General features: G+C 35.3%; 1 protein-coding gene and 1 non-coding gene across 5 annotated transcripts in view; one reads left to right on the top strand and one right to left on the bottom strand.

The window, feature by feature from the left end:
- The window catches only part of LOC142353123 (uncharacterized), a 102,084-nt gene that overhangs the window by 15,882 nt on the left and 64,070 nt on the right, over positions 1-22,132 (bottom strand). For all 4 annotated transcript variants that reach the window (XM_075405330.1, XM_075405331.1, XM_075405332.1 and 1 more), the window contains exons 16-19: positions 14,007-14,335; positions 12,002-12,306; positions 11,584-11,727; positions 3,949-4,176 (exon numbers count right to left, since the gene is read on the bottom strand). In XM_075405330.1, coding sequence (XP_075261445.1) covers positions 3,949-4,176; positions 11,584-11,727; positions 12,002-12,306; positions 14,007-14,335 — 1,006 coding nt within the window. The remainder of the gene's footprint in view (positions 1-3,948; positions 4,177-11,583; positions 11,728-12,001; positions 12,307-14,006; positions 14,336-22,132) is intronic.
- On the top strand, positions 4,294-4,366 carry Trnar-acg (transfer RNA arginine (anticodon ACG)). Its single transcript has one exon. It is a non-coding gene; the product is annotated as a tRNA-Arg (tRNA).

Here is a 22,132-nt window from a genome sequence, read left to right as displayed (position 1 = left end):
CTGATGAGTAGAACAAATGTGCATTACGAATCAAAGCCCAAAAATAGTAAAACAAACAATTTAGCATTCAAAATGTGTACACTTGCAGGACAAGCGAGTTGCATGCCATGGTTTTCGAGTAGAAACGTCAGACAAAGATTCAAGAAATTGATAATTAGGAAAACATTTGCTTGATATACAGGCAGGCATATATAAGCAGAAGCATTATTTTATCAACAACTTTAGCAGAGGAAATTTGAAAACAAGAAAAAAATCCGAGCTTATGAAAATCCTTGCAAATTTGTCTATATTATTCACACTCATGTCTAAAAAAACCAAATTTTCCTTACTAAAACTATTTACAGAAAACTTAAGTTGCAGTTTGGCATATATCTGTTTATCTGTTTGCACATGCAGGAGAAAAACAGGAAAAACTGAGAAATGTTTCAAAATTTGGTAGGTTGGCCAGAAATATAAAAAAGTTGCTGAAGTTCGTGAAGCTGAATGTAATCAAAAGAAAATTTCTCTGAAATTAATCGAGTATCCCAAAAACAATGTAAAGAATCTGTTGGCCGCTACATATCGAAAAAACATCAAAAAGGCGACAATTAAAAAAAACCATGAAAAGGCAAACTAAAGGAAAAGTCTTTAAAATTGCCGGTATTCATCTCATCAAAACAAATTCTTTGTCACTTAAAACTATACAGCCCCATAGTCAGTATTAAAAAAATTCTATTGGCTCCTAAGAATAGCAAAACTCAAAAAAGACAAAATTTTTCAGAAAAAATTCAAAAAGAAAGCAAAATCAATACAACTTTCTGTAATTTCAGTTTCCATTACATTTAGATATGCTTTTAATAACAATTAAGAACAAGTCTAGCTTTCATGAGACTACCATGAACTGCAACACTACCTGCACCAATTTGTTAACTGCAAACTTGCACCAATTTGTGGTTAAAAACGTCAAAAAACCTCTTTACCTTCAACTGAGGGGTTCTCAGCAAAAAATATGATTATAATATTAAAAAAAGAGCAGTACAAGTACAGAAATGCACCCAACTAAACGAAAGAAAAACATTAAAATACCTTATTTGACCGAAAGACCAATTGAACATTACGAGCCAAGAGACAAAAATCAATCTCAAAAACTAGAGAAAATGAAAATTAATGTGGTTTAAAACTCATTTTAGCTAGCATCGAATTGAAGATCATTGTTTCTAATTAACAGAGCAAGAAAGCCTAAATGGAAAACTTTCCCTCTTAGATATATATTGATTGACATATTGAAGAGCTTATTGACATAGAAAGAGCTAGGCAAAAACAAATGTAGAAAAATTAAATCAGCAAGAAAAACTAAGATTCTATGACAATTCTTCAATTTCAAATCTTCAGAATCAATCAAAATAGTAACGCAAAAATGGACGCAAGGCCCCATCGTCAAACTCAAAAAAGGTTTAACTAGCCACAGGATCTGACACACACAAGTGAAAAATAGAAATATAAATGAAAAGAAGTTGAAAATATTGCAAATATGATTGCGAACATGTCTAATTTATTTGATAACTGAAACTTCAAAACCAATCCATTCATAGCAAAGCCAAAAAAAACCGATTCACAGATCATCAGATGACTAAAAAAAACTTAGCAAAAATCAATACAAATCTGTAAACACTCTTAAAACTAAAAAACTAAAACAATTTTTTACTGTAAAAAACAACCCACCATCGGAAGTCCAAGACTCAAAGAAATTTCATAGCAGTTAATAGTTTAAAAGCTCAAAAAAGTAAAAAAAATCTCAAAAACATGAAAAAAATGCAGGGTTTACTAGATAATGTTTTAAGGGGCATTACCAATATAAACACCGAAGAAAAAGATAACAAAAAGTCTGGCTGGAACGAGACCCCTCAGAGCTGTGAACAACTTCAAATTAGGACCATATACAAAATGCAAAACAAAAAAACTGCACAATTTGGGGATCAAAAACTTTTATGAAAGAGTGACTTTTCACCTTAAATTTCGGCCTTCCCAGTAACTTCAGGATACTCAACAATTGAAATACTACTAAAGTTGGCACAGAGACTCCAATAAAACGTAAGAACTATTGAACTCTACCTGTTTATTGCGTTTTTAAAGCTCAAAATTAGGAAAAAAACACCATAAAAATAGCAGGACAAGTACTGAAAAGCAATTCAGAAGAACGAATTAGAAATGATTTCATCTGATCAGCAGACCAACTGAAATAATTCAGCAAAAACAGAAAAGCGATCACAAAAAAAAACAAAAAATAATAGCATTCAAAGTTTATATAGTTTTAGGATCAGCGTATTGAATACAAAGGTGGTCGATAAAAAAGGTTCATGTATGTATAAAATCAAGGATAAATAACTTTCCGCATATAAAAACTAATAAAAACCTATAAAGTCTATTTTTTGAGGTATTTGTATTGACAACAGAAATCATTAAGTTTATTGCAACATTTTTTCAATTTCTCTGTAAAGTTTTAGCCTTATTCGAGTATGTTTTAGGGACCTGTGCACGTTTTTAAAGCGTATACTTGGGTTTTTGGGTATATTTCAACGGCTTAAATGTGGTTTCGACGATATTAGCTTGGAGAGTTTTATCTACTTTTCATTAACTTTGTCAAATTTTTCCAATATTTGAACATCTGTTTTGTCGTCCTGTTTTTGTTTTATGTGAAACCAGTTTTCTGCTATCATGGAGTTTAGTTGTTCTCTAGATTTCTGTTGTAAAGCATGTATTTTGAAGAAATAAGTATTGAATATTAGCCAAATTCGCAATGATTTTTGTGATTTTTCAAAGTTTTCGGAATGCTTCAGGTCAATTTTAAGTCTTTGAATATAGCCGGCATATTGTCGGAAAATAGCCGCAGTAGACGACCACATTGAGATGGAAACAGAAAAAAAAATAAGAGATAGAAATTGAAAGAATTTTTCAAGTCTCAAAGTGTTCTTATTTGGTATGCAGATTCTTCATATTCGGTTAGATTCTGAAATTACACTTAATTCAGGTTCTAAATTGAAGGCTCTTAAGCATAATACTAATGCTAGCTACCAATCGCTTTAATGAACTTTCATAACCTAATGTACTATGACTTGATGACCAGGCTTTATATGTTTATCCCGTTTCTTTTGATTTTGCTCTTTTGACCGTGACCGTATTCACTACATTACGTAATTCAATGCGTGAAGGAATTTAAAATCCATCCAGTTGAAATAGTGAGTGAAGTAAGTCAGAAGTCAAGCGTGAAAATTGTAACTGATATAAACGAACGTGATCAAAAGGTAACGTGATTAAAAAAAGGAGAGCGCCTAAATAATAACCGTTGAGAGGCTGACGGCGGCTATTAATACCTTTCCTTTTCAGCTCGGTGTTGGTTTAATGCGTAATTTTTAACGTTACAGATTTAGTTCTCAGGCTATTGACACTAAAAAGCTCAGGTGAATATTTATTTATCTCACTTGTTGCTTTTTTTGTACTTCGTTGTTTTGCCTGCCTCTGATTGCCTCTTATACAAAAGGCGGCCATTAAAAATTTCAAATAATCTTCATTTAGAGCAGTTTTAAAGTTATCGAATCGAATAGCCAAGCAAAGCTGTGCTCGAACACATCGAAAAGCTCGTTTCCTCTTAAATTAGTACCAGCCCAGCACCTTCAGACTATCATCAATTTTTTAAAGCAACAGATAAAGTTGCTTTTCAAGTAACTGCCTCGAGCTTTGTCGGATCGTCCCATTTTTCTTGATCATTATCTTGATAAATAGCAGAACCGAACAAATCATCACTACTGTACAATTTTTCCAAATTCTTAAAACTGAGAACAGCGCAATGATAGCCAGCTGAGCATCTGAAGTGGCAGTTAAGTAACAACAATACTCTCCCCTCCACCCCCCTCCCAACCCTGATTTTTTTACTCTAACTGAAGAGGGGTCCAATTTCTGTTCCAGTCTAACCTCTGAGCTTCTGCCATACAACGGATCCTCATTCTGGTTGTCGGCATCCGATGCCTCTTGGAACTCGTCCTCGTAATACGCCTCCTCCAGTTGTTCATCATCATCCTCCCACCTCCTCCCCTGCCCCCCTTGTTCTCTGTCGCCCCTCGCCCCATTGTAGTCTGCAGATACGACACGGGGAATCGGGTGGGGCGAGGCTCGCGACTTTTCTTTGTAGAACACTGTCATCTTGAAAAGGAAACAGAAACCGATCTTTTCAGTTTGTTCAATAAGAATTTTAAAGAAAGTATGATAAAATTGACAAAAAAAAACGTCACTCGATCCAATTATGGTGCCACGCTTTTCGGCCGCATGGCCCAAGGGATAAGGCGCCTGACTACGAATCAGGAGACTGGGGGTTCAAATCCCTCTGTGGTCAGAAATTTTTCGCCAGCTACGAATATTAGGGTCTCTCATTATAACAAAAGTACAAACTGCACTAAACTAAGTCAGGAAACCTAATTTTATTATTTAAATAAGCCTTTTTCACTTCAAAAAAAAGGAAGTGATATCAGACGAAATGAATTGATGAAAAGACAATCAAAAAGAAATGCGAGAACGTAAGGTGGTCTCACAGAAACCGGATCTTTTCCGTTTGTGCCCCCCCCCCCAGTACGTTATGCGCCCCCCAGTTACAGAGCACGTGCCATTACAAAGTAAATTACTATGTAAAAATATTGCACGTGCGTCTGGGGGGTGCAAATAATATGCGCCCACTAAGCTGGGGGGGCACAAACAGAAAAGATCCCAGAAACCTGACTGCAGTATTTCTAATTCGTTTTTGAACAAATTGATTTTTAAACCTCTCAATAGGCCCTGTAATTACTTTGCTTGCTATAGAACTGAGAGAAACTACCTTAAACCATAAACACCAGAAAGTAATAAAAAATAAATCGACTACCATCAGACAAATTGCTCTCGAACGACAGAAAGGGGTTGTATCGTTTGGTTGTAGAAAGCTAAAGCACAGGTAAAGCAGTGCGCCGTAAGAGGTGTGAGGGGTAGCAGAAAATGGTGGGCGGCAAAAAGAAGGGAGTGGGTACCAACCCTAGAATTCAAAGAATTCAAAATTGCCCTGCACGCCCTCAGGTTCTGCTTGCTCAGCAGCATCGGTGAACCAAGCGATATAAGGTTTTAGCAGTAAATTTAAAAGTCAAGCAAAAATTTTAGTAAATAAAGACACACGTTTACAATAATTGCTTCAAACTTCGTTCGAGAACAATTAAAAGAAAAACAATGTTAATTCCTTTGAGTATGAACTATAAAATACAGAACATAGTTTAAAGGCAATGTAGTGTTAAGAAGTATAAATGAAACAAACGTCACATATTGTGAAAGTTTAAAATTGTATTAAATTTACAATGTGCTAAAATATCGACAAATTAAGAGAGATGAATTATAATTGAGAAAAAAATTTTTTTTAAAAATGCTAATTCTACAATTAACATTTTCGAGAAAAGAGAATATTTTAAAAAATGCTAATCCTCCAATTAACATTTCATAGAAGAATAAAAGACGCCCTAAAACTAAATCAAATTAAGATTGAACTTGAAAGATTTGAGATTAGATTTCAATTCAGAAACCGTTGGGTCTTTTAGAAACTCATTCCAGAAATGATTTTTTATTGTAGTTTTGAGAGCCCGCTTTTTAGGGATATTCCGCCTCAAGGTGAGAGGCAAATCGTTATACCAGTCGATTGCTTTTTTTGAAAAACAGTTTTGCATTATATTTGTTTTTTGGTTTGCTCCAAATGACAGCTTGTTTGTACGATCATTCATTTTAGCACTTAGGGTGGCTAACTTGAGTTCATCGAAAGCTGGTAGATCTGCTTTTAGAAGCTTTATAAAATATATAATAACCCGATATTTTATGAGGTATTCTACTGGTAAGATTTTGTGTTTAATCTTGAGATCAGTGGTCCTGTCAAATTTGCTTCTATTGAAACATGCCTTTATTCCCCAGTTCAATTGTTTATTTAGAGTAACTCGAAGTGATTTTTTAAGTGACAATTAAGTTTAAGTGACACTCGAAGTGTCACTTAAGTTTAAGTGATTTTTAAGTGACACTCGAAGTGACAATTAAATAGAAAAATTACGGATTAAATCAAAAGAGGAGAATCAATGTCACACTTCTTTGTGATTACCTAAACATCATAAACGGGCTCAATTGAGACTGTATGTAGCACAGAATGTTCCATCATACGTTTCAAGTTAGTCAAAAATTTTCTTTGTTCTGAGAAGAGAAACTCATTTTGAACAAAGTTGCCTTTTTTGCAAAGAACTCAGTTTAAAGTTGTTTGATTCCTTTGTCCTATGTTTGGCCAGACAATTCATAAAAGCGAACAAAATCAATCAAACATCAATTTTTAGATCAATATTTACGAAACAGATCGAATAGAGTAAGAAATCAATTTCTTACAAAAATATTCAAAAATTTGAAAACAATTGCAAATTTTAATAAACTCCTGCTAAAATTCAAGGTATTAAAATCTTCAAATGTCCCTATTTCAAGCTTTAGATAGTCTAATGGCTCATAAAGATCCATAAACTTGGAACGTTGATTAGAATTTTCCAAAAATTTGAAAAAAAAAATTAAGTTTTATCAGAAAATTGCTAAAGCTGGAGCCATTTAAAAATTGATAACTAGTCATTTAACTAGAAAATATTTAACAGCTTGACATTAAACCTTGGAGGAGGTCCCTAGGACCCTGGTGCAGGAAAAAATGATAAAAAATTCAAAAAGATTCAAAAAACTTGCAAATATTTTTTAAAATTGCTGTTATTAAAATCTTGAAAAACATTCTATTGTATCTAGAAACTATGCAGTAACCTAAAATCAAACCCTAGAGGAGGTTATGTGGCTCTTGAGGCTGGAGAAACCTAAAAAAGACAAAAAAAATTCAAAAACTAAAAACACTTGAAAATTTTAGGGTGCATAAAAAACTGCTAAAATTTGTGATAACAAATTGGGAAACTAATCCATGGCCAAAAAACATGTTTAATAACTTATTATCAAACCTTAACGGAGTTTTTCTGTTAGGCTGAAAAACCTGAATAATGACAATATCAAAAAACTGAAAAAAATACAAGTTTTATAAAAAAAATTGAAAAAATTTGTCATATTAAAAAATTGAAAGCTACTCCATGGCATATAAAATTGTTTCAGTAACTTAAAGACTTATAACAATCAAACCCTTAAGGACGTTATCAAACCCCTAAGTCCGGAAAGAAGTGGATAATAAAAAATAAATGTCACAAAAATTGGAAAAATTACCAGGTTTTGTAAAAAAAAAAGCTAAAATTCGTGGTGTTAAAATCTTGAAAGACATTCCATTACACAAAAATCTATACAGTAACCTATTGTCAAACCATTAAGGACGTCTTCTGGCCTATGGGTCTGGAAAGACCTGAATAAAAAAGCTAAAAAAAAATTTGAAAAAAATGCACGTTTTGTCAAAAAAAAACTGCTAAAATTCGTCATGTTAAAATGTTGAAACCATTCCACTACCACTATAAACTACTACCACTATAAACGAACTCAAAAAATGACAAAAATTTTCGAAAAGATTGAAAAAAATTGGGAAAATTGGTATAAAATTGCGTGCTGTTAGCGATCGGTCGTACGAACGAAGCCACAGGGCGGGGGGAGGGGAGGAGTTGATGGGGAGGGAGGGGTGGGCAACAGTGGGGGGCAACAGCGCGTTCGGGGAACAATAGTGGGATAGGATTAACAGTGGGGGTGTCTTCAACCTCTAAGAACCGCCATTCACACCATAAACTTGTCTCCAAAACAGTTTGAGCTGAAACAGAGATGAAAGGCTCTAAGAGCATATAATGCCCGTTAAGTGCTACCTGTTTATCCCGTTTTTGAGGACGAAAAGTCAAAAGCGTCGGACGAAAAATCGGTCAAGCGATTAATCGCATAAAAAAACACCGACAGGACTAATAAAAGTGCTACAAACTTCGTTTGAGATCAATTAAACATCTCGCAAAAAATAAGAAACAAGTTGTTTCTTTACTTTCTAATCTTCATAAGAATTTTGACTGGGCCAAGTGGCACAAAATTTAGGGGACGTCCAAAACGACCAAATATTTTAATTTTTGAATTAAGGCCTGTCTTACAGGTTCTGTGAATCGGGTACTTAGAGACTACGAAAGCTCTAAAAGGAATGCAGAGCACGGCTTCTAGGTTTATCCGTTTTTGAAGACGGAAAACCAAATGATGAGACGAAAAACGATTAGGCAGATATTGAATGACAAAATTCCCAAAGAACTCAAACAATTGCTACTGTAGTATTACAGAGCTGCTATAAACGAACGGATAGGTAACCCCGCAAAGCAGATCGGCCGCATACCTTTAAGCGTTAATTACCACAACTCTTAGCACCCGCCAAACAAATTAACGCGCGCTTAGGTTAACAATATATTAGCATTTGAGGCTTTGCTTTTCCAATTAATAAACGAGCCTCAGTGTATGCCTGGATTATCCATGACCAAATCCAAACTAGAGTTAGAACTAAATATGAGTGGGCGCCGCTATTACTGCTCAATTTCCCTGGTCTTTGACTGACATTTGCAACTCAGGGGAACTACTAAAAGCAAGCAGGTGCATCTAATGAAAAGCAATAAATTCCTCCACAAAGTTATATGAGCAGAAGGGGGAGAATTAAGCCGCCTACGCAATGATGAAACAGGCTCAAAGGCTCCCGTTTTTCAATTATTTTTTAACGGAAGAACAAAAATAATTTCCTGAGAAGAGCAGAAATAATTCTATCGATTTCTCGGCCAATAGAAAAAATTAGGAGAATGTGTACATAGTTTTCCGCCCCCTATCGGCCCAAACGGAGCTGAGATTTATTTTTAAGTTGTTCTCAGCGAAGTAGGAAAAGAGATATTATTGCAATTTTTAATACTGCAGACAGCAGTTTTCTTCTTTTTTCTAACAATTATAACTAAACAACTCTAGTTTAAACTAGAGGAGAATAATATTTCAAATCTAACATAAAATACAAGTTCTTGCGTCCTGAGACGATTCCATCTTATACCCATACGAAGACAATCTCAACTCAGCTCAGCTATCTTAAAAATCCCAGCTCATCTCGATTTTACTACTCAACTGTTTATTAGTAAGCGTATAAACTTATATCCATTCTAGAATAAATTAACCCTTTCAGCCCCCAATCTTTAATTTGAGACTTATAGCACAAACAGGTCTTAGGCATATATCTTTGCCTTCCATTTGTTATATCTTTTGTCAAGTTAGATCGGCATACATAAAGAGATCCCGTATTGTGTGATCTGTAGCAACCCGCTCTAATTTGATAATACGAACGTCTTCTGAGACCAATTCACTAATATTTGGTCTATGGTTAGTTCTCTAAGAAAAGCAAAATTTGAATGGTCACAGCTCTGAAACATAACCGACTAACATCGGGCGAATTGCTCTCAAACAACCGGCGAGCGGTTGGCTTCGTCAATAGCTAGCCACGGTTTACTGAGCCTAGCTTTAGTTTGATTCGACTCTGCAACTTTTAGTTTTCTAGCTTCGTTATTAAGTAAACCAAATAAAATACCAATATTTTAAAAAAAAAATTGAAAATTTTGCGAAACTAAAAACAGCTTCCAGATTTCGCAGTGAAAATCTTCCTAACTATTTTTTGTCTTGGAGTTATGTGAAGTAACCCATCTGCAAGACGAAAATTTTCGTTGGCCACTAAAAATTGTTAAACTCAGAAAAGGACAAAATTATTCAAAAATTTCGAAAACAATAGCAAAAAATATTGCTAAAATTTAAGATATTAAAATCTTCGAAACCAATTCATTGTCTCAAGATACTATTCAGTATCCCTATTCCCAGCTTTAAATAGTGTCACTGGCTCATGAAAATCTTGACAAACATTCCATTACACCTAGAAGCTATGTAGTAACCTATAATCAAACCCTAGAGGAAGTTATGTGGCTTTTGAGGCTGGACAAACCTAAAAACCGACAAACATTTTTAGAAAACTTTTTTATATTAAAAAAATTAAAGCTAATCCGTAGCAAATGCATTTTTTTCAGTAACTTATTATTAAATCCTTAAGGACGTTTTCTGGTCCCTGCATCCAGAAAGACGCGGATAATGAAAAATAAATGTCTAAAAAATTGAAAGAAATTGCACGTTTTGTCAAAAATTGCTAAAATTTGTGATGTTAAATTGTTAAACCATTCCACTGCCACAAGAAACTATGCAGTAAACTATTATAAAACCCTAGAGTGGGGTGCCTTGACATATAGGGCTGAAAATACCCAAAAAATGACAAAAATTGTTAAAAAGCTTGAAAAAAATCGTTAAAATTAGTATAAAATTGCAAGTTTTTAGCGATCGGTTGTTCGTCAGTAGGCACGGGGGCGGGGGATGGGGGTGAGTTGTGCACCGGGGCCTGATGGGGAGGGAGGAGCATCAGTGGGGGGGGCAACAGCGTGGTGGGGGGGCGGTGGGGAGCAATAGTGCAGTGGGGGGGGGGGGGGTCAACAGTGGGGGTGTCTTCAACCTCTAAGAACCGCCCTTCAAACCATAAGTATATGTCTCCAAAACCGTTTGAGCTGAAACAAAGCTAAAAGGCTCTAAGAGCACTTAATGCCCGCCGGGCGCTACCTGTTTATCCCGTTTTTGAGGACGAAAAGTCAAAAGCGTCAGACGAAAAATCGATCAAGCGAAAAATCGCATTAAAAAAAGACCGACAGGACTAATATAATTGCTACAAACTTCGTTTGAGAGCAATTAAAAATTATTCAAAATCATTTAATATTGGTTCAGAAAGTTATGGAAGAAGGGTCAGAAAATGAAATCAATCGTGCCTTGAAAAATAACGCATCTCTCATGTTTTTGATATACAACTCAAACAATTCGTTCTTCAAATTCATCATATAGAACGCGAAACATCAATAGAACTTGGCACAGCAAAATGAAAACTTTGAACTTTTATGCCGCTGAAGAGATTTCCGTACTCGATGTCATGTATTAAGTTATATATCTTGACATCAACTTAATTACAAATCTAATAACACTTTCTGAACTTCCAACTTTTTTTACATAAACTGTCTTTTTTCATAAACATCACTCGACAAGTTCCGACCTATTTTAATGTCTCTCAAGCGTTGATTGTACCAATGCATTGTATTTTTTATCAAATCTAAACTAACATTGCAAAATTTTGTCTTAATTTCCGACAAAAAAAAATTTTGGTACCATCAAGCAGAAAGTTCACCAGCTTCATTTTACATCTTGAAAATTTGACTATAGCAATGGTTAAACACGTAATCATTAAATTTCTCACGAAAAACAATTCGCAAATGGCAAAAACGTTCTCATGTAAAATATGACAATAAAATTGTCGATCCAATTTGACAATAAAATTTTCAATCACAAAATTTTCAATCCAAGTTTCTAACCATATGATCTGACTTTCACGACGTTTTTCTTAATTTTGATTTAGCAAGGGACGCTTATTAGCACTAAAAACGCAATATTTATGGTCTTTTATGATCAGACAGGGTCTCTTGTCAACTTTTTTTTATCAACTTTTCGATGAATGAACGTTAAAATTCAACTAACAACTAGATCGAAGGGTTGAGCGAGAGCTTCCTCCATGTAGAATATCATCTCCACAGTCTGTTTGGAATCCACTATTGCCATGAACTCAACGTCATACAAGTCCTTCCCGTAGATCTCAATGGCACGGGCAGAACTGTCCGCAATCTGAATCAAAACTTTTCTAATTAACAAGCACCTCGGAAAAATTGTGATTTTTCCCGTTTGTGCCCCCTATGTACGTTACGCACCCCCCAGTTACAGAGAACGAATCATTACATAGTAATCATTATAAAAATATTGCACGGGCTTTTATGGAAGCCCAGTAGTCGGTTGGAGAAAATTGAGTAACTATTGAAAGGTAACTGATAAATAAAAAATAAGAATCAAAACCAATACGTGAGAAAAAGCAGCTCTCAAAAGATGCTGTCAATTTACTTACGATAGTCTGAGACGGGTCATCGAACACATTCGGGTCACACGCTCTCGGATGGTTACAAGATGGAGAACCGAGTTCGAATCGTCTGTAATATACACACGAGTGCACTTCGAATCTCTGTTCACAAATAGCTCTCGTTTGTATTGAACTGCCTCCTGAATAATGGGAGGAATCGGTGTTCATCGACGACATTGCCGACTGCCTGGAGGTGACCTCTTCAGGTAACTGGGCTCCTCTGAGTGACTCGGGGACTTTCGGGGAAGACTGAGGTCTTTGCACTACCCCCCAGGTAATTTTTCCACCACTCGCTGAAAAATCGAAAACTAGTTAAGATTCGCTAGTTATCAACATAGCCGCAGATTGCCGGAAAAAAGCCTCCGTCGACGCGCTTGATGAACATCGCGATTGAAACAGAAAAAAAAATAGATAAATTGACAAACTTTGTTCTACATTTTTTTCAGGGTCAAAAAGTGCTCTAATTCGGCGTAGTTTCAGTTGGATTCTAAAACTCTATTTAATTCAGCTTCTAAACTGAAAGCTAATAAGCTTAATACCAATTTCAGCTAGCAAACACTCTAATGAACTTTGATAACCTAATTCTCAATGACTTAATGACCGGGCTTTATCGGTTTATACCGTCTCTTTTGATTTTGCTCTTTTGACCTTGACTGTATTCACTATCTTGCGCAATTCACTGAGTGAATGGATTTAAAAAACCATTCAGTTGAAACAGTGATGAGGTACGTCAGAAGTCAAACGTGAAAGTCGTGACTTATGTAAAACGAATAACGTGATCAAAAGGTAACGCGAAATAAAAAAAAAAACATAGCAGGACAAGTCCTGACGTACAATTCAAAGAATTTTCATTGACTAAAAAATCAACTCGACCTAGATTGGACTATGAGTGAATTCGGAAAACCATTTCTAAAAAAATAGGATAAAAAAATTAAAAAAAAACAGAAAATCAATGTCAAAATGCCGCATGTGAACAAAAACCACTAGTGAGAAATCAAAATTTGGTTCAAACAAAAAACTAGAACTAGAATGACTTATGAATGGATTGGAAAAACCATTAAGAAAAAAATCCGATCCAAAAAATCGAAAAAAAAGTAAAAAATCAAAGTGAAATTGCCTTATATGAACAAAGAACCACTGCCGAAAAAGCGAATTTTTGTTCAAACACCGTATTCTCACTCTACTTTAGAATTAGAGCGAAGAAATTTTACGCCACAAAACCCCTCGCTGTTTTGCTCTACTTATTTTTCGGCGTGACCAAAATCACCACTCCAATTTGACTCCAAAATCACAACTCCAACGCCAAAATGCCGCATGTGAACAAAAACCACTAGCGAGAAATCGAAATTTGGCTAAAACAAAAAACTAGGCCTAAAATGAATTATGAATGGATTGGCAAAACCATTTAGAAAAAAAAACAATCCAAAAAAATGAAAAAAACCAGTAAAAATCAAAGTGAAATTGCCGCATGTGAACAAAAAAAACCACTAGCCAGAAAGCAAATTTTTGTTCAAACACCGTTTTCTCACTCTAATTTAAAATTACAGTAAAATAAATTCACGACGCAAAACTGCTCAATTTTCGCTCCACTTCGTGTTTCGACGTGACCAAAATCACCACTCCAATTTGACTTCAAAAATCATGAAAATGTGTGAAAAGATCTTAAAAAAAGACAGCACCCCAATACAATTCAAATTATTTGAATTGTAAAAAAGGAGAGCACCTAAATAATAGCCGTTTGAGAGGCTGACGGCGGCTATTAATAAAAACTGGAGGACACTGGTAGAGCTGAAAGGGTCGTACATCAAAATGACACAAAATGATACTTAGAGCCGAATAAAACCCATTATCTGATTGGTATATCATATACTAATTACTTTAAAGGCAATATTTTGTGAAAATAGGGTACCGAAGGTCTATCTGTGGTCGCAAACTCTCTCCCCGGGCCTAGAGGGGTTGCGGCCAACGAGAGTAAATGAAAAGGACAACTTACTATTTTTAATTTTGGTTGTAATGTGGACGTTTGACGAGCATTTATTACTGCTGTCTTGTCCTCCGAAATCGGAACCCCCACCCCCACCTCCACACTGTTCTTCGTTTCCATTGGTGGTAATAGTAGTGGTAGTTTTGACCTGTATCGAAAGGGACGCAGCCCCATTTGGCGATTGGGGTCCAGAACCTGCGGATGTCTGGGTTGGGATGTCAGCTAAGTCCTTGGCACAATCGCATTCTTTGTCCAAAGTCGGATCTACAACTGCATGTGCATTTTGACATTGAGGGGAGGATTTGTCCTCGTTCAGAACACACTGCTCTGCGATAAACCTGAAAGATGAAAACCCCAACCTAAATAAGTTTCCCCAACTTAACAGTTGAGTTGTAATTTTCAATAGCTTTCATAGTTCAATTTACATTAATTTGCGAACGCAAACCGACTAACGTCGGATGAATTGCTCGCGAACGAGGCAAGCAACTTAGAAATGGTTATAGACTAGAGCAGCTTTAATTGTTGAGAATTTTCTGACTAGGGAGGGGTTCCAATCCTCGAGCTCTCGAATGAGCTTTGAGTTCATTATCCAATACGCTACACGTGCTATGTACAACCATTCCTCACAATCGGTTTTATTTTAGCAAGACTTAATTGCTGAATGTGTGGAATTCAAATTACTCAAAACAATTAAAAAAACAGCGTGAAAAAATTACTTACGAAGTAAAATCGAAAGAACGTTCCAGCAGAAAACGGTCAAGCAAATTTTGCAAAGACAAGTTTACAATAATTGTTTCAAACTTCGTTCGAGAGCAAATTATTACGCGATTTATAAGTCTGTTGATACAAACAAAATATACGAAATTGTCCAGTAAATCAGTCAATCACCCAATTAGTGAACAATTTTGACAACCTTTCAATCATCTATAACTCGATACATCGAAAAACAGTAACCTATCAACATACCACAACATATCATACGATTGCTCTTATGTGTATACTAGACTCGTGTCCTTGGGTGGATCAAGTAAATATGGGCTGAGACAAAGCCCGTGGGCCGTGAGAAACCATTAATAAAAATAGTCAAGACGCAGAAGCCTAATGCATTCACTTAAGTAAGTGTCATTTCTGTTTTCAATCTATTTGACCTAAATTTGCTCTTAATGAAAATCTACAATAAAGTTAGGCCTGATCATCAAATTTGAAGTTGATCAATCATGAAGACATTATTTCATATTTTTTAATGCATACTATTTTTCAAGCTTTCACTCTAGAAGATCACAATAGATTTCGAGCTTAATCAGTTTCCGGGTCACTTTTCACACTGTCTCGCAGAAATCAAGCTGAGAAAATGGTCAAGAATGAGCAATCAATTGAGCAAACATTTCTCTAATGGCCTGAAGGCATGTTTCTTTGAAAATTTTATATGAAGCCCATTTTTTTCTGCAGAGAAAAAGTATTCACTTTTCAAAAAATAATCAAAGGAGAATGTAAAAAATAGGAAACATACATAAAAAACTTCGACAAAAAGGATTTTTGTTAAGGTCTATAATTGATTCCATATAAAATATATTCATAGGTTGCTCATTTTCAAAACCATAAAGATTCATAATCAAGTACACTTGTCGTATCTGCAAGCCAACTTGTCAAAGAGCAATGCTGATAAAAAATCTGCTCCCAGAAAACTGATTATTGAAGATGAAACCTCAAAAACTCCGAAAAATTTATCGGAAAATTAGATGCCAACAATTTCAACAACAACTGTGACTTGGAACGAGAGTTGCTTTTGTTTGGCAAGCAGGAAAAGAGTCAGGATCTACGAAGAAGAAAAAAAAACAAATTAACTCTAAGAAAAACGATTTGATGAAAAAGTACTCTTTGGAAACATGCAGAATTGGAACGTTACAGTAAAATTTAAACGAAATATCTCTTTGGGTTTTCAATGGCAAAATTGGGAACTGAATAAGTTAGAGTATAATTCTGGTAAGCCTTCGGCAATTCAAGCTCAGCCTCGGGCGCAAGTTCCCTCGGCTTTGAGTTTAATTTGCATTTAGCCTTCAGAACTATTCTATAACATAGCCGACAAATTGCCAAACATAGCCGCCGCTGACCTGCTTCAAGCATATTGGGATTGAAACAGAAAAAGAAAAAAGTGTCAAAGTGTTTTTCTTTGGAGTGCAAATTCTGCATATTCGGTTAGATTCTAGAATTACACTTAATTCAGCTTCTTAACTGATCGCTATTAGGCATAATACTAATGACAACTAGCAATCGTTTTAATTTTGATAACCTAATGCACTAGGACTTTATGACCGGGTTCTATATGTTTATCCCGTTTCATTAGACTTTGCTCTTTTGACTTATTCACTACTTAACGTAATTCAATGAGTGAAAGAATTAAAAATCCGTCAAGTTGAAACAATGAGAGAGGAAAGTCAGAAGTCAAACGTGAAAATCGTGACTTATGCAAAACAAAAAACGTGATCAAAAGGTGAAGCAAATTAAAAAAAAAAGAGAACGCCTAAATGATGGCCGTTGAGAGGCTGACGGCGGCTATTAAACATATACTTAGAGTATAGGTTATTAAATTCACTAAAGCCTAAAGTATAGGCTTGAAGTCACTGATGACTTTTGGCAATTATCGAGCACCACTTAGCTGTTCGAGACTTGCAGGCCTTAAAACGACGACATTCAATGAAAAACAACTTTCAGAAATTCAATGAAAGTTTGATTTGTGACTCCGGACATCAATTAAAGTAAATTGAACTTGATTATTCCCTTCCATTCTTGTAGCCCCCGAAATCACACAACAGGAATGAGTTAAGCTAAGCTACTAGCCCAAACCCAAGAAGCAGTGAGCACCTTTATCATTGATTAGAGAGTCAAAAGAAAGCCATCAACAACGACTTGTTATAGGGATCTTCTTCGCACCCTATTTCTAAAGAAATTATGATACATTGATCTGCATTTACTTACTTTTCTCTTCGTGCCGGTGATCTCAAACCGCAATTTAACAAACATAAACAGAACAAAACTTCAAAGATTTTGGGTTCAAAATGTAATTTTGAGGTAAATATGAACATCGCTTAAAGCGCAATTTCGCAAATCTTTTTAGTTGAAAGTTGATAACTTTAAAGCCCTACACAGTTTTAGATAATAGAGCAAGAGTATTTGAGCGCGAACTATTTAAAAACATCATTTTCGATTGCGGGTCATAGTGTACTTAAACGAGGCGAGAAAAAATAATGGATCCAAACTGCGAAAAAGTTTCAGACGCAAAAAAAGGTGACAATAGTCACCAAAAAAGAGCCATGATGCCCATGAAAATAACAGTCTGAAATGTGGGAAATAATAAGAAAAAGGTCAGCTGAGAACAGGTCCCTGTGATCTAATGCTGTCCCGCTGCGATTACGCATAAACAACAATTATTAACTTTTATTTAGTTATTATATCATACTAAAGTAGTATATCGTGAGCAAGAGTGGGGGGGGGGGGGTAAAAGGAAGTACCTATGTATTAAGATTAGGTATAGCGCATTTTCGCTCAAATTCCAAGGAAGTACCTCACAGCATGATACCCAAGCTGTTCACGCGAGGGGGATTAGCAAGTTAATCCCTTAATATTAAATTAGGTCATTTACTCATTCCCATATTGCCCTTTAATAATGTTAATTTTCAAAGACGTAACTCACAGCATGACACCCAAGCTGTTCTCTCAAAGGGGATTAGTTAGGTAATGTTTTAATATTAAATTAGATAGGGTGACTCATTTACACTTACGTACGGTTTACTAGATTGTCAAAAGTGTACCTCACAGCATGATACCCAAGCTGTTCACACGAAGGGGATTAGCAAGACAGTGCCTTAACAAATTAGTAAGGACATTGACCCCCTACCATATTACAGTTTACTAATGTAAATTTCCAAAGACATACCTCACAGCATGACACCCAAGCTGTTCTCTCAAAGGGGATTAGTTAGGTAATGTTTTAATATTAAATTAGATAGGGTGACTCATTTACAGTACGTACGGTTTACGTGATTTTCAAAATTGTACCTCACAGCATGATACCCAAGCTGTTCACACGAAGGGGATTAGCAAGACAGTGCCTTAACAAATTAGTAAGGACATTGACCCACTACCATATCACAGTTTACTAATGTAAGTTTACAAAGACTTACCTCACAGCATAGCACCCAAGCTGTTCACACTAAAGGGATTAACAAGACAGTGCCTTAACAACGAATCAGTAAGGTCATTGACCCCCTTCCATTTTACACTTTAATAATGTAAATTTTCAAAAGTGTACCTCACAGCATGATACCCAAGCTGTTCACACGAAGGGGATTAGCAAGAAAATCCTTCAATAATAATTTAGGATGACTCATTTACAGTTACGTACGACTTTTCAAAAATGCACCTGACAGCATGACACCCAAGCTGTTCACACAAAGGGGATTAGCTAGGTAATGTTTTAATACTAAATTAGATAGGATGACTCATTTACAGTTACGTATGGTTTACGTGATTTTCAAAAATGTACCTCACAGTATGATACCCAAGCTGTTCACACGAGGGGGATTAGCAAAATAGTGCCTTAACAACAAATCAATAAGGTCATTGATCCTCTACCATTTTACACTTTAATAATGCAAATTTCCAATAACGTACCTCACAGCATGACACCCAAGCTGTTCACATGAGGGGGATTAGCAAAATAGTGCCTTTACAATAAATCAGTAAGGTCATTTACCCCCTACCATATTACACTTTACTAGTGTCAATTTCCAAAGACGTGCCTCACAGCATGACACCCAAGCTGTTCACAGGAAGGGAATTAGCAAGATAGTGCCTTAACAACAAATCAGTAAGGTCATTGATCCCCTACCATATTGCACTTTACTAATGTCAATTTCCAAAGACGTACCTCACATGATACCCAAGTTGTTCCCACGAAGGGGATTAGCAAGATAATCCCTTAATAACAAAATAAGAAGGTCAATTACCCATTCCCATATTACACTTCAATAATGTCAATTGCCAAAGACGCACCTCGCAGTATGATATCCAAGCTGTTCACACAAAGGGGATAAGCTAGGTAATGTTTTAATATTAAATTAGATAGGGTGACTCATTTACAATTACGTACGGCTTACGTGATTTTCAAAAATGTACCTCACAGCATGATACCCAAGCTGTTGACACGAAGTAGATTAGTAAGATAATCCCTTAATAATATTATCCCGCGTAGATAAAAAAATGCCCAATTCTGTCTAAAAATTACCCAAAACTTGCTAAAAAGTACCGAATTCTTGCCAAAAATAGAAAACTGTTACCAAAAATTATCCAATTATTACCAAAAAATACCAAATTCTTGCTTAAAAATACACAATTCTTGCCAAAGATATCCAATTCTTGCTAAAAAATACCCAACTCTTGAAAAAACACCCAATTCATGCCAAAAAATACCGAATTCTGTCTACAAAATACCCAAAACTTGCTAAAAAGTACCAGAAATTAGACAAATGTTATCAAAAATTATCCAATTATTGCCGAGAAATTCACAATTCTTGCCTAAAACACACAATTTCTGCCAAAAATACCCAAATTTTGCTAAAAATATCGAATTCTTGAGAAAAACACACAAATCATGCCAAAAAATACCCAATTTTATCTAAAAAATACCCAAAAATGCAAAAATATTACCCAATTCATGCTAAAAAATACCCAATTCTGTCTAAAAACTACACAAAACTTGCTAAAAAGTACCCAATTGCTGCCAAAAAAAGCCAATTATTACGAAAAATTATCCAATTATTGCCAAAAAATATCAAATTCTTGCTTAAAAATGCCCAATTCTTGCCAAAATACCCAATTCTTGATAAAAAATTCTCAATTCTTGAAAAAAAAATGCCCAATTCTGACAAACACTTTCCAAAACCGTAAAAGAAATTCACCAATACAGGTTGAAAATAGCCATTTCTTACCAAAAAAAACTACATTTTTGCCAAAAAAACCTAATTCCTATTAAAACCGAAACAATTCTATTAAAAACTGTCCAATTCCTGCCACTTATATTTACCAAAAGTAGCTGAATCCTGTCAAAAATACTCAAATTTTACCCAATTTTCTTTAGTATTGTCGAAAAACACCCAAATTATAAGCAATATAACAAAATTTAATCAAATATTTATCCAAAATATATCAAAAATTATACAACTTGCCATCATCTGTATTTATTTAAATTCTTTCTCTCAATCCAATTATTTAGTGATCTTACTAACATCATTTTTTGACATCTTCTTTTGTAAGAGCGAATCTTCTCAGGTGATCGATAGAGCTTTTATGAACACAAATTTATCAGGAATTGTTCACTATCGTTAGAAATTAGTCGTAAATGTATCAATTAAGTCCTAATACCAAAAAAATCACGTCATACTGTCTTCGCAAATACGGACAATTAGGTGATTTCATCCTTGCAAGGGAGCCGCTCAACAAAATGTAGGTCAACTAAGACGTATGATTACCACAATTACCGAATTACAGATACCTAGGTTTTGTATGGGGTCATTGAACTCATGTGACCCACATCGAAAACAAAACTTTACAAGTCTCAGACAATATGGAACTAAGCAGATTCGTCCGTGGACATTTTTGTGACTATGAGTTTGCTTATAGACCAATGTATAAAAATTTACTCGGATTTTTTGAGCAGGAGAGAGAACTTAAATTCCTCTGGTGTTTGTCTGACGACTTTGAAAGTTTGCAGAAACCTGATAAGGATTGTGACGAGTGGGAAAATGTGTCACTGACAGAGATTTTTATTGCAAGTAGAGAAGAAGAAAACGCAATTGACCCCAAGTTTGGCATGAAAAAAATTTGACAAGACAGCTCCCTTGTCGTGTTTTTCTAAGGAAACTGGGCAAGATGCAAAGGAAGAGGTACAGGAAGCGTCGGCTGTTAAAAAAACTTCACTAAAGTCTGTCGGAACCAACCTTAGTACAATCTAGCTTGCTGGTATGTCTCGCTACACTCTCCCTCACTTGACTAATGAAAAACTCATTACTAACAACACGTGACCTTACTAAAAACAGAAATAACATAAACACTAAATCATTTTCTACACAACTTTCATTGACTTAACAAAATGTTTTATAAGATCTTATCGGCTACGAGGTTTTTTGTTCCCAACTCTTCTGTGTTTTAATTAAGTTTCATTGGCTCGATATATCGAGGTTAATTTTCAAGATATTTCAGTCATTTGTTTCTTTACCCTTACATTGTTCAGTTACCCTTATTCATCCAGGTTTTCTTATTTTCTGCTTCCAGATCTCATCTTTTGTTCAATTCACCAAAAGTAACTACCAAAAGTAGTAGTTCCAGTCATATCTTTTGGAAGTTTCATTCTTGTCAACATTTTCAATTGTTACGGAAACACACTTTCATGGTTTCCCGAAAATGAAAAACGCAAAAACTCTTTCTTATCAGCCTGTAAAATATGGGACAAAAATATAAATTCCGACTAAAATGACCAAAAATTTCCTCATGGAGGACTTATTGGTTAAGCAAGTTCCTTTCTTGACTTTTTCTTTACTAGATTGAAAGTTTTTCGATTACTTGCTGTACTGCACGATTCTGCCGAAGGGTTCAGGATACTGTTACAAGTTACCAAATTTTCCCAGCTCATGTTTTATGGGTTAACTGGGTTAATCTTTTTTGTTCTTATTAAACTTTTCCATCCACAATTTTTCAAAAGACTAGACTGCTAATCATTTTTTGACATTGTAATCTAGAAAAAGGAATGTCTCTCGTTGTATTTGATATTGAGTGCTTGGAGGGGAAAATTGTTAAGGAGTTGGGTGTTTTCAAGGACGGAATTGTTTTGGGATTCAGTTTCCTGCCACCCAAAGACTACCAACCTACTTTTCAAGCAAGGTGGAACACTAAAAATTTACATGGGATCAATTGGAGCAGTGGAAAACTGGAATATATTGAGTTGTCATCAATCATTCACCATTATTGTTCACCTACAACAGAATACTTTGCGAAAAGTTTGGAGAAATGTAATCTCCTCTCAAATTACTTGTGTAAAGATGTGGAGAATCTAGATGATCTTGGTTGTCCAAAAGTTTCCA

Source organism: Convolutriloba macropyga, chromosome 14, assembly GCF_964194025.1.
Source record: "Convolutriloba macropyga chromosome 14, txConMacr16.3, whole genome shotgun sequence".
Classification (NCBI taxonomy): domain Eukaryota; kingdom Metazoa; phylum Xenacoelomorpha; order Acoela; family Convolutidae; genus Convolutriloba; species Convolutriloba macropyga.
Note: the sequence above shows the minus strand (reverse complement) of the source record. Positions and strands in the feature narration are given on the sequence as shown.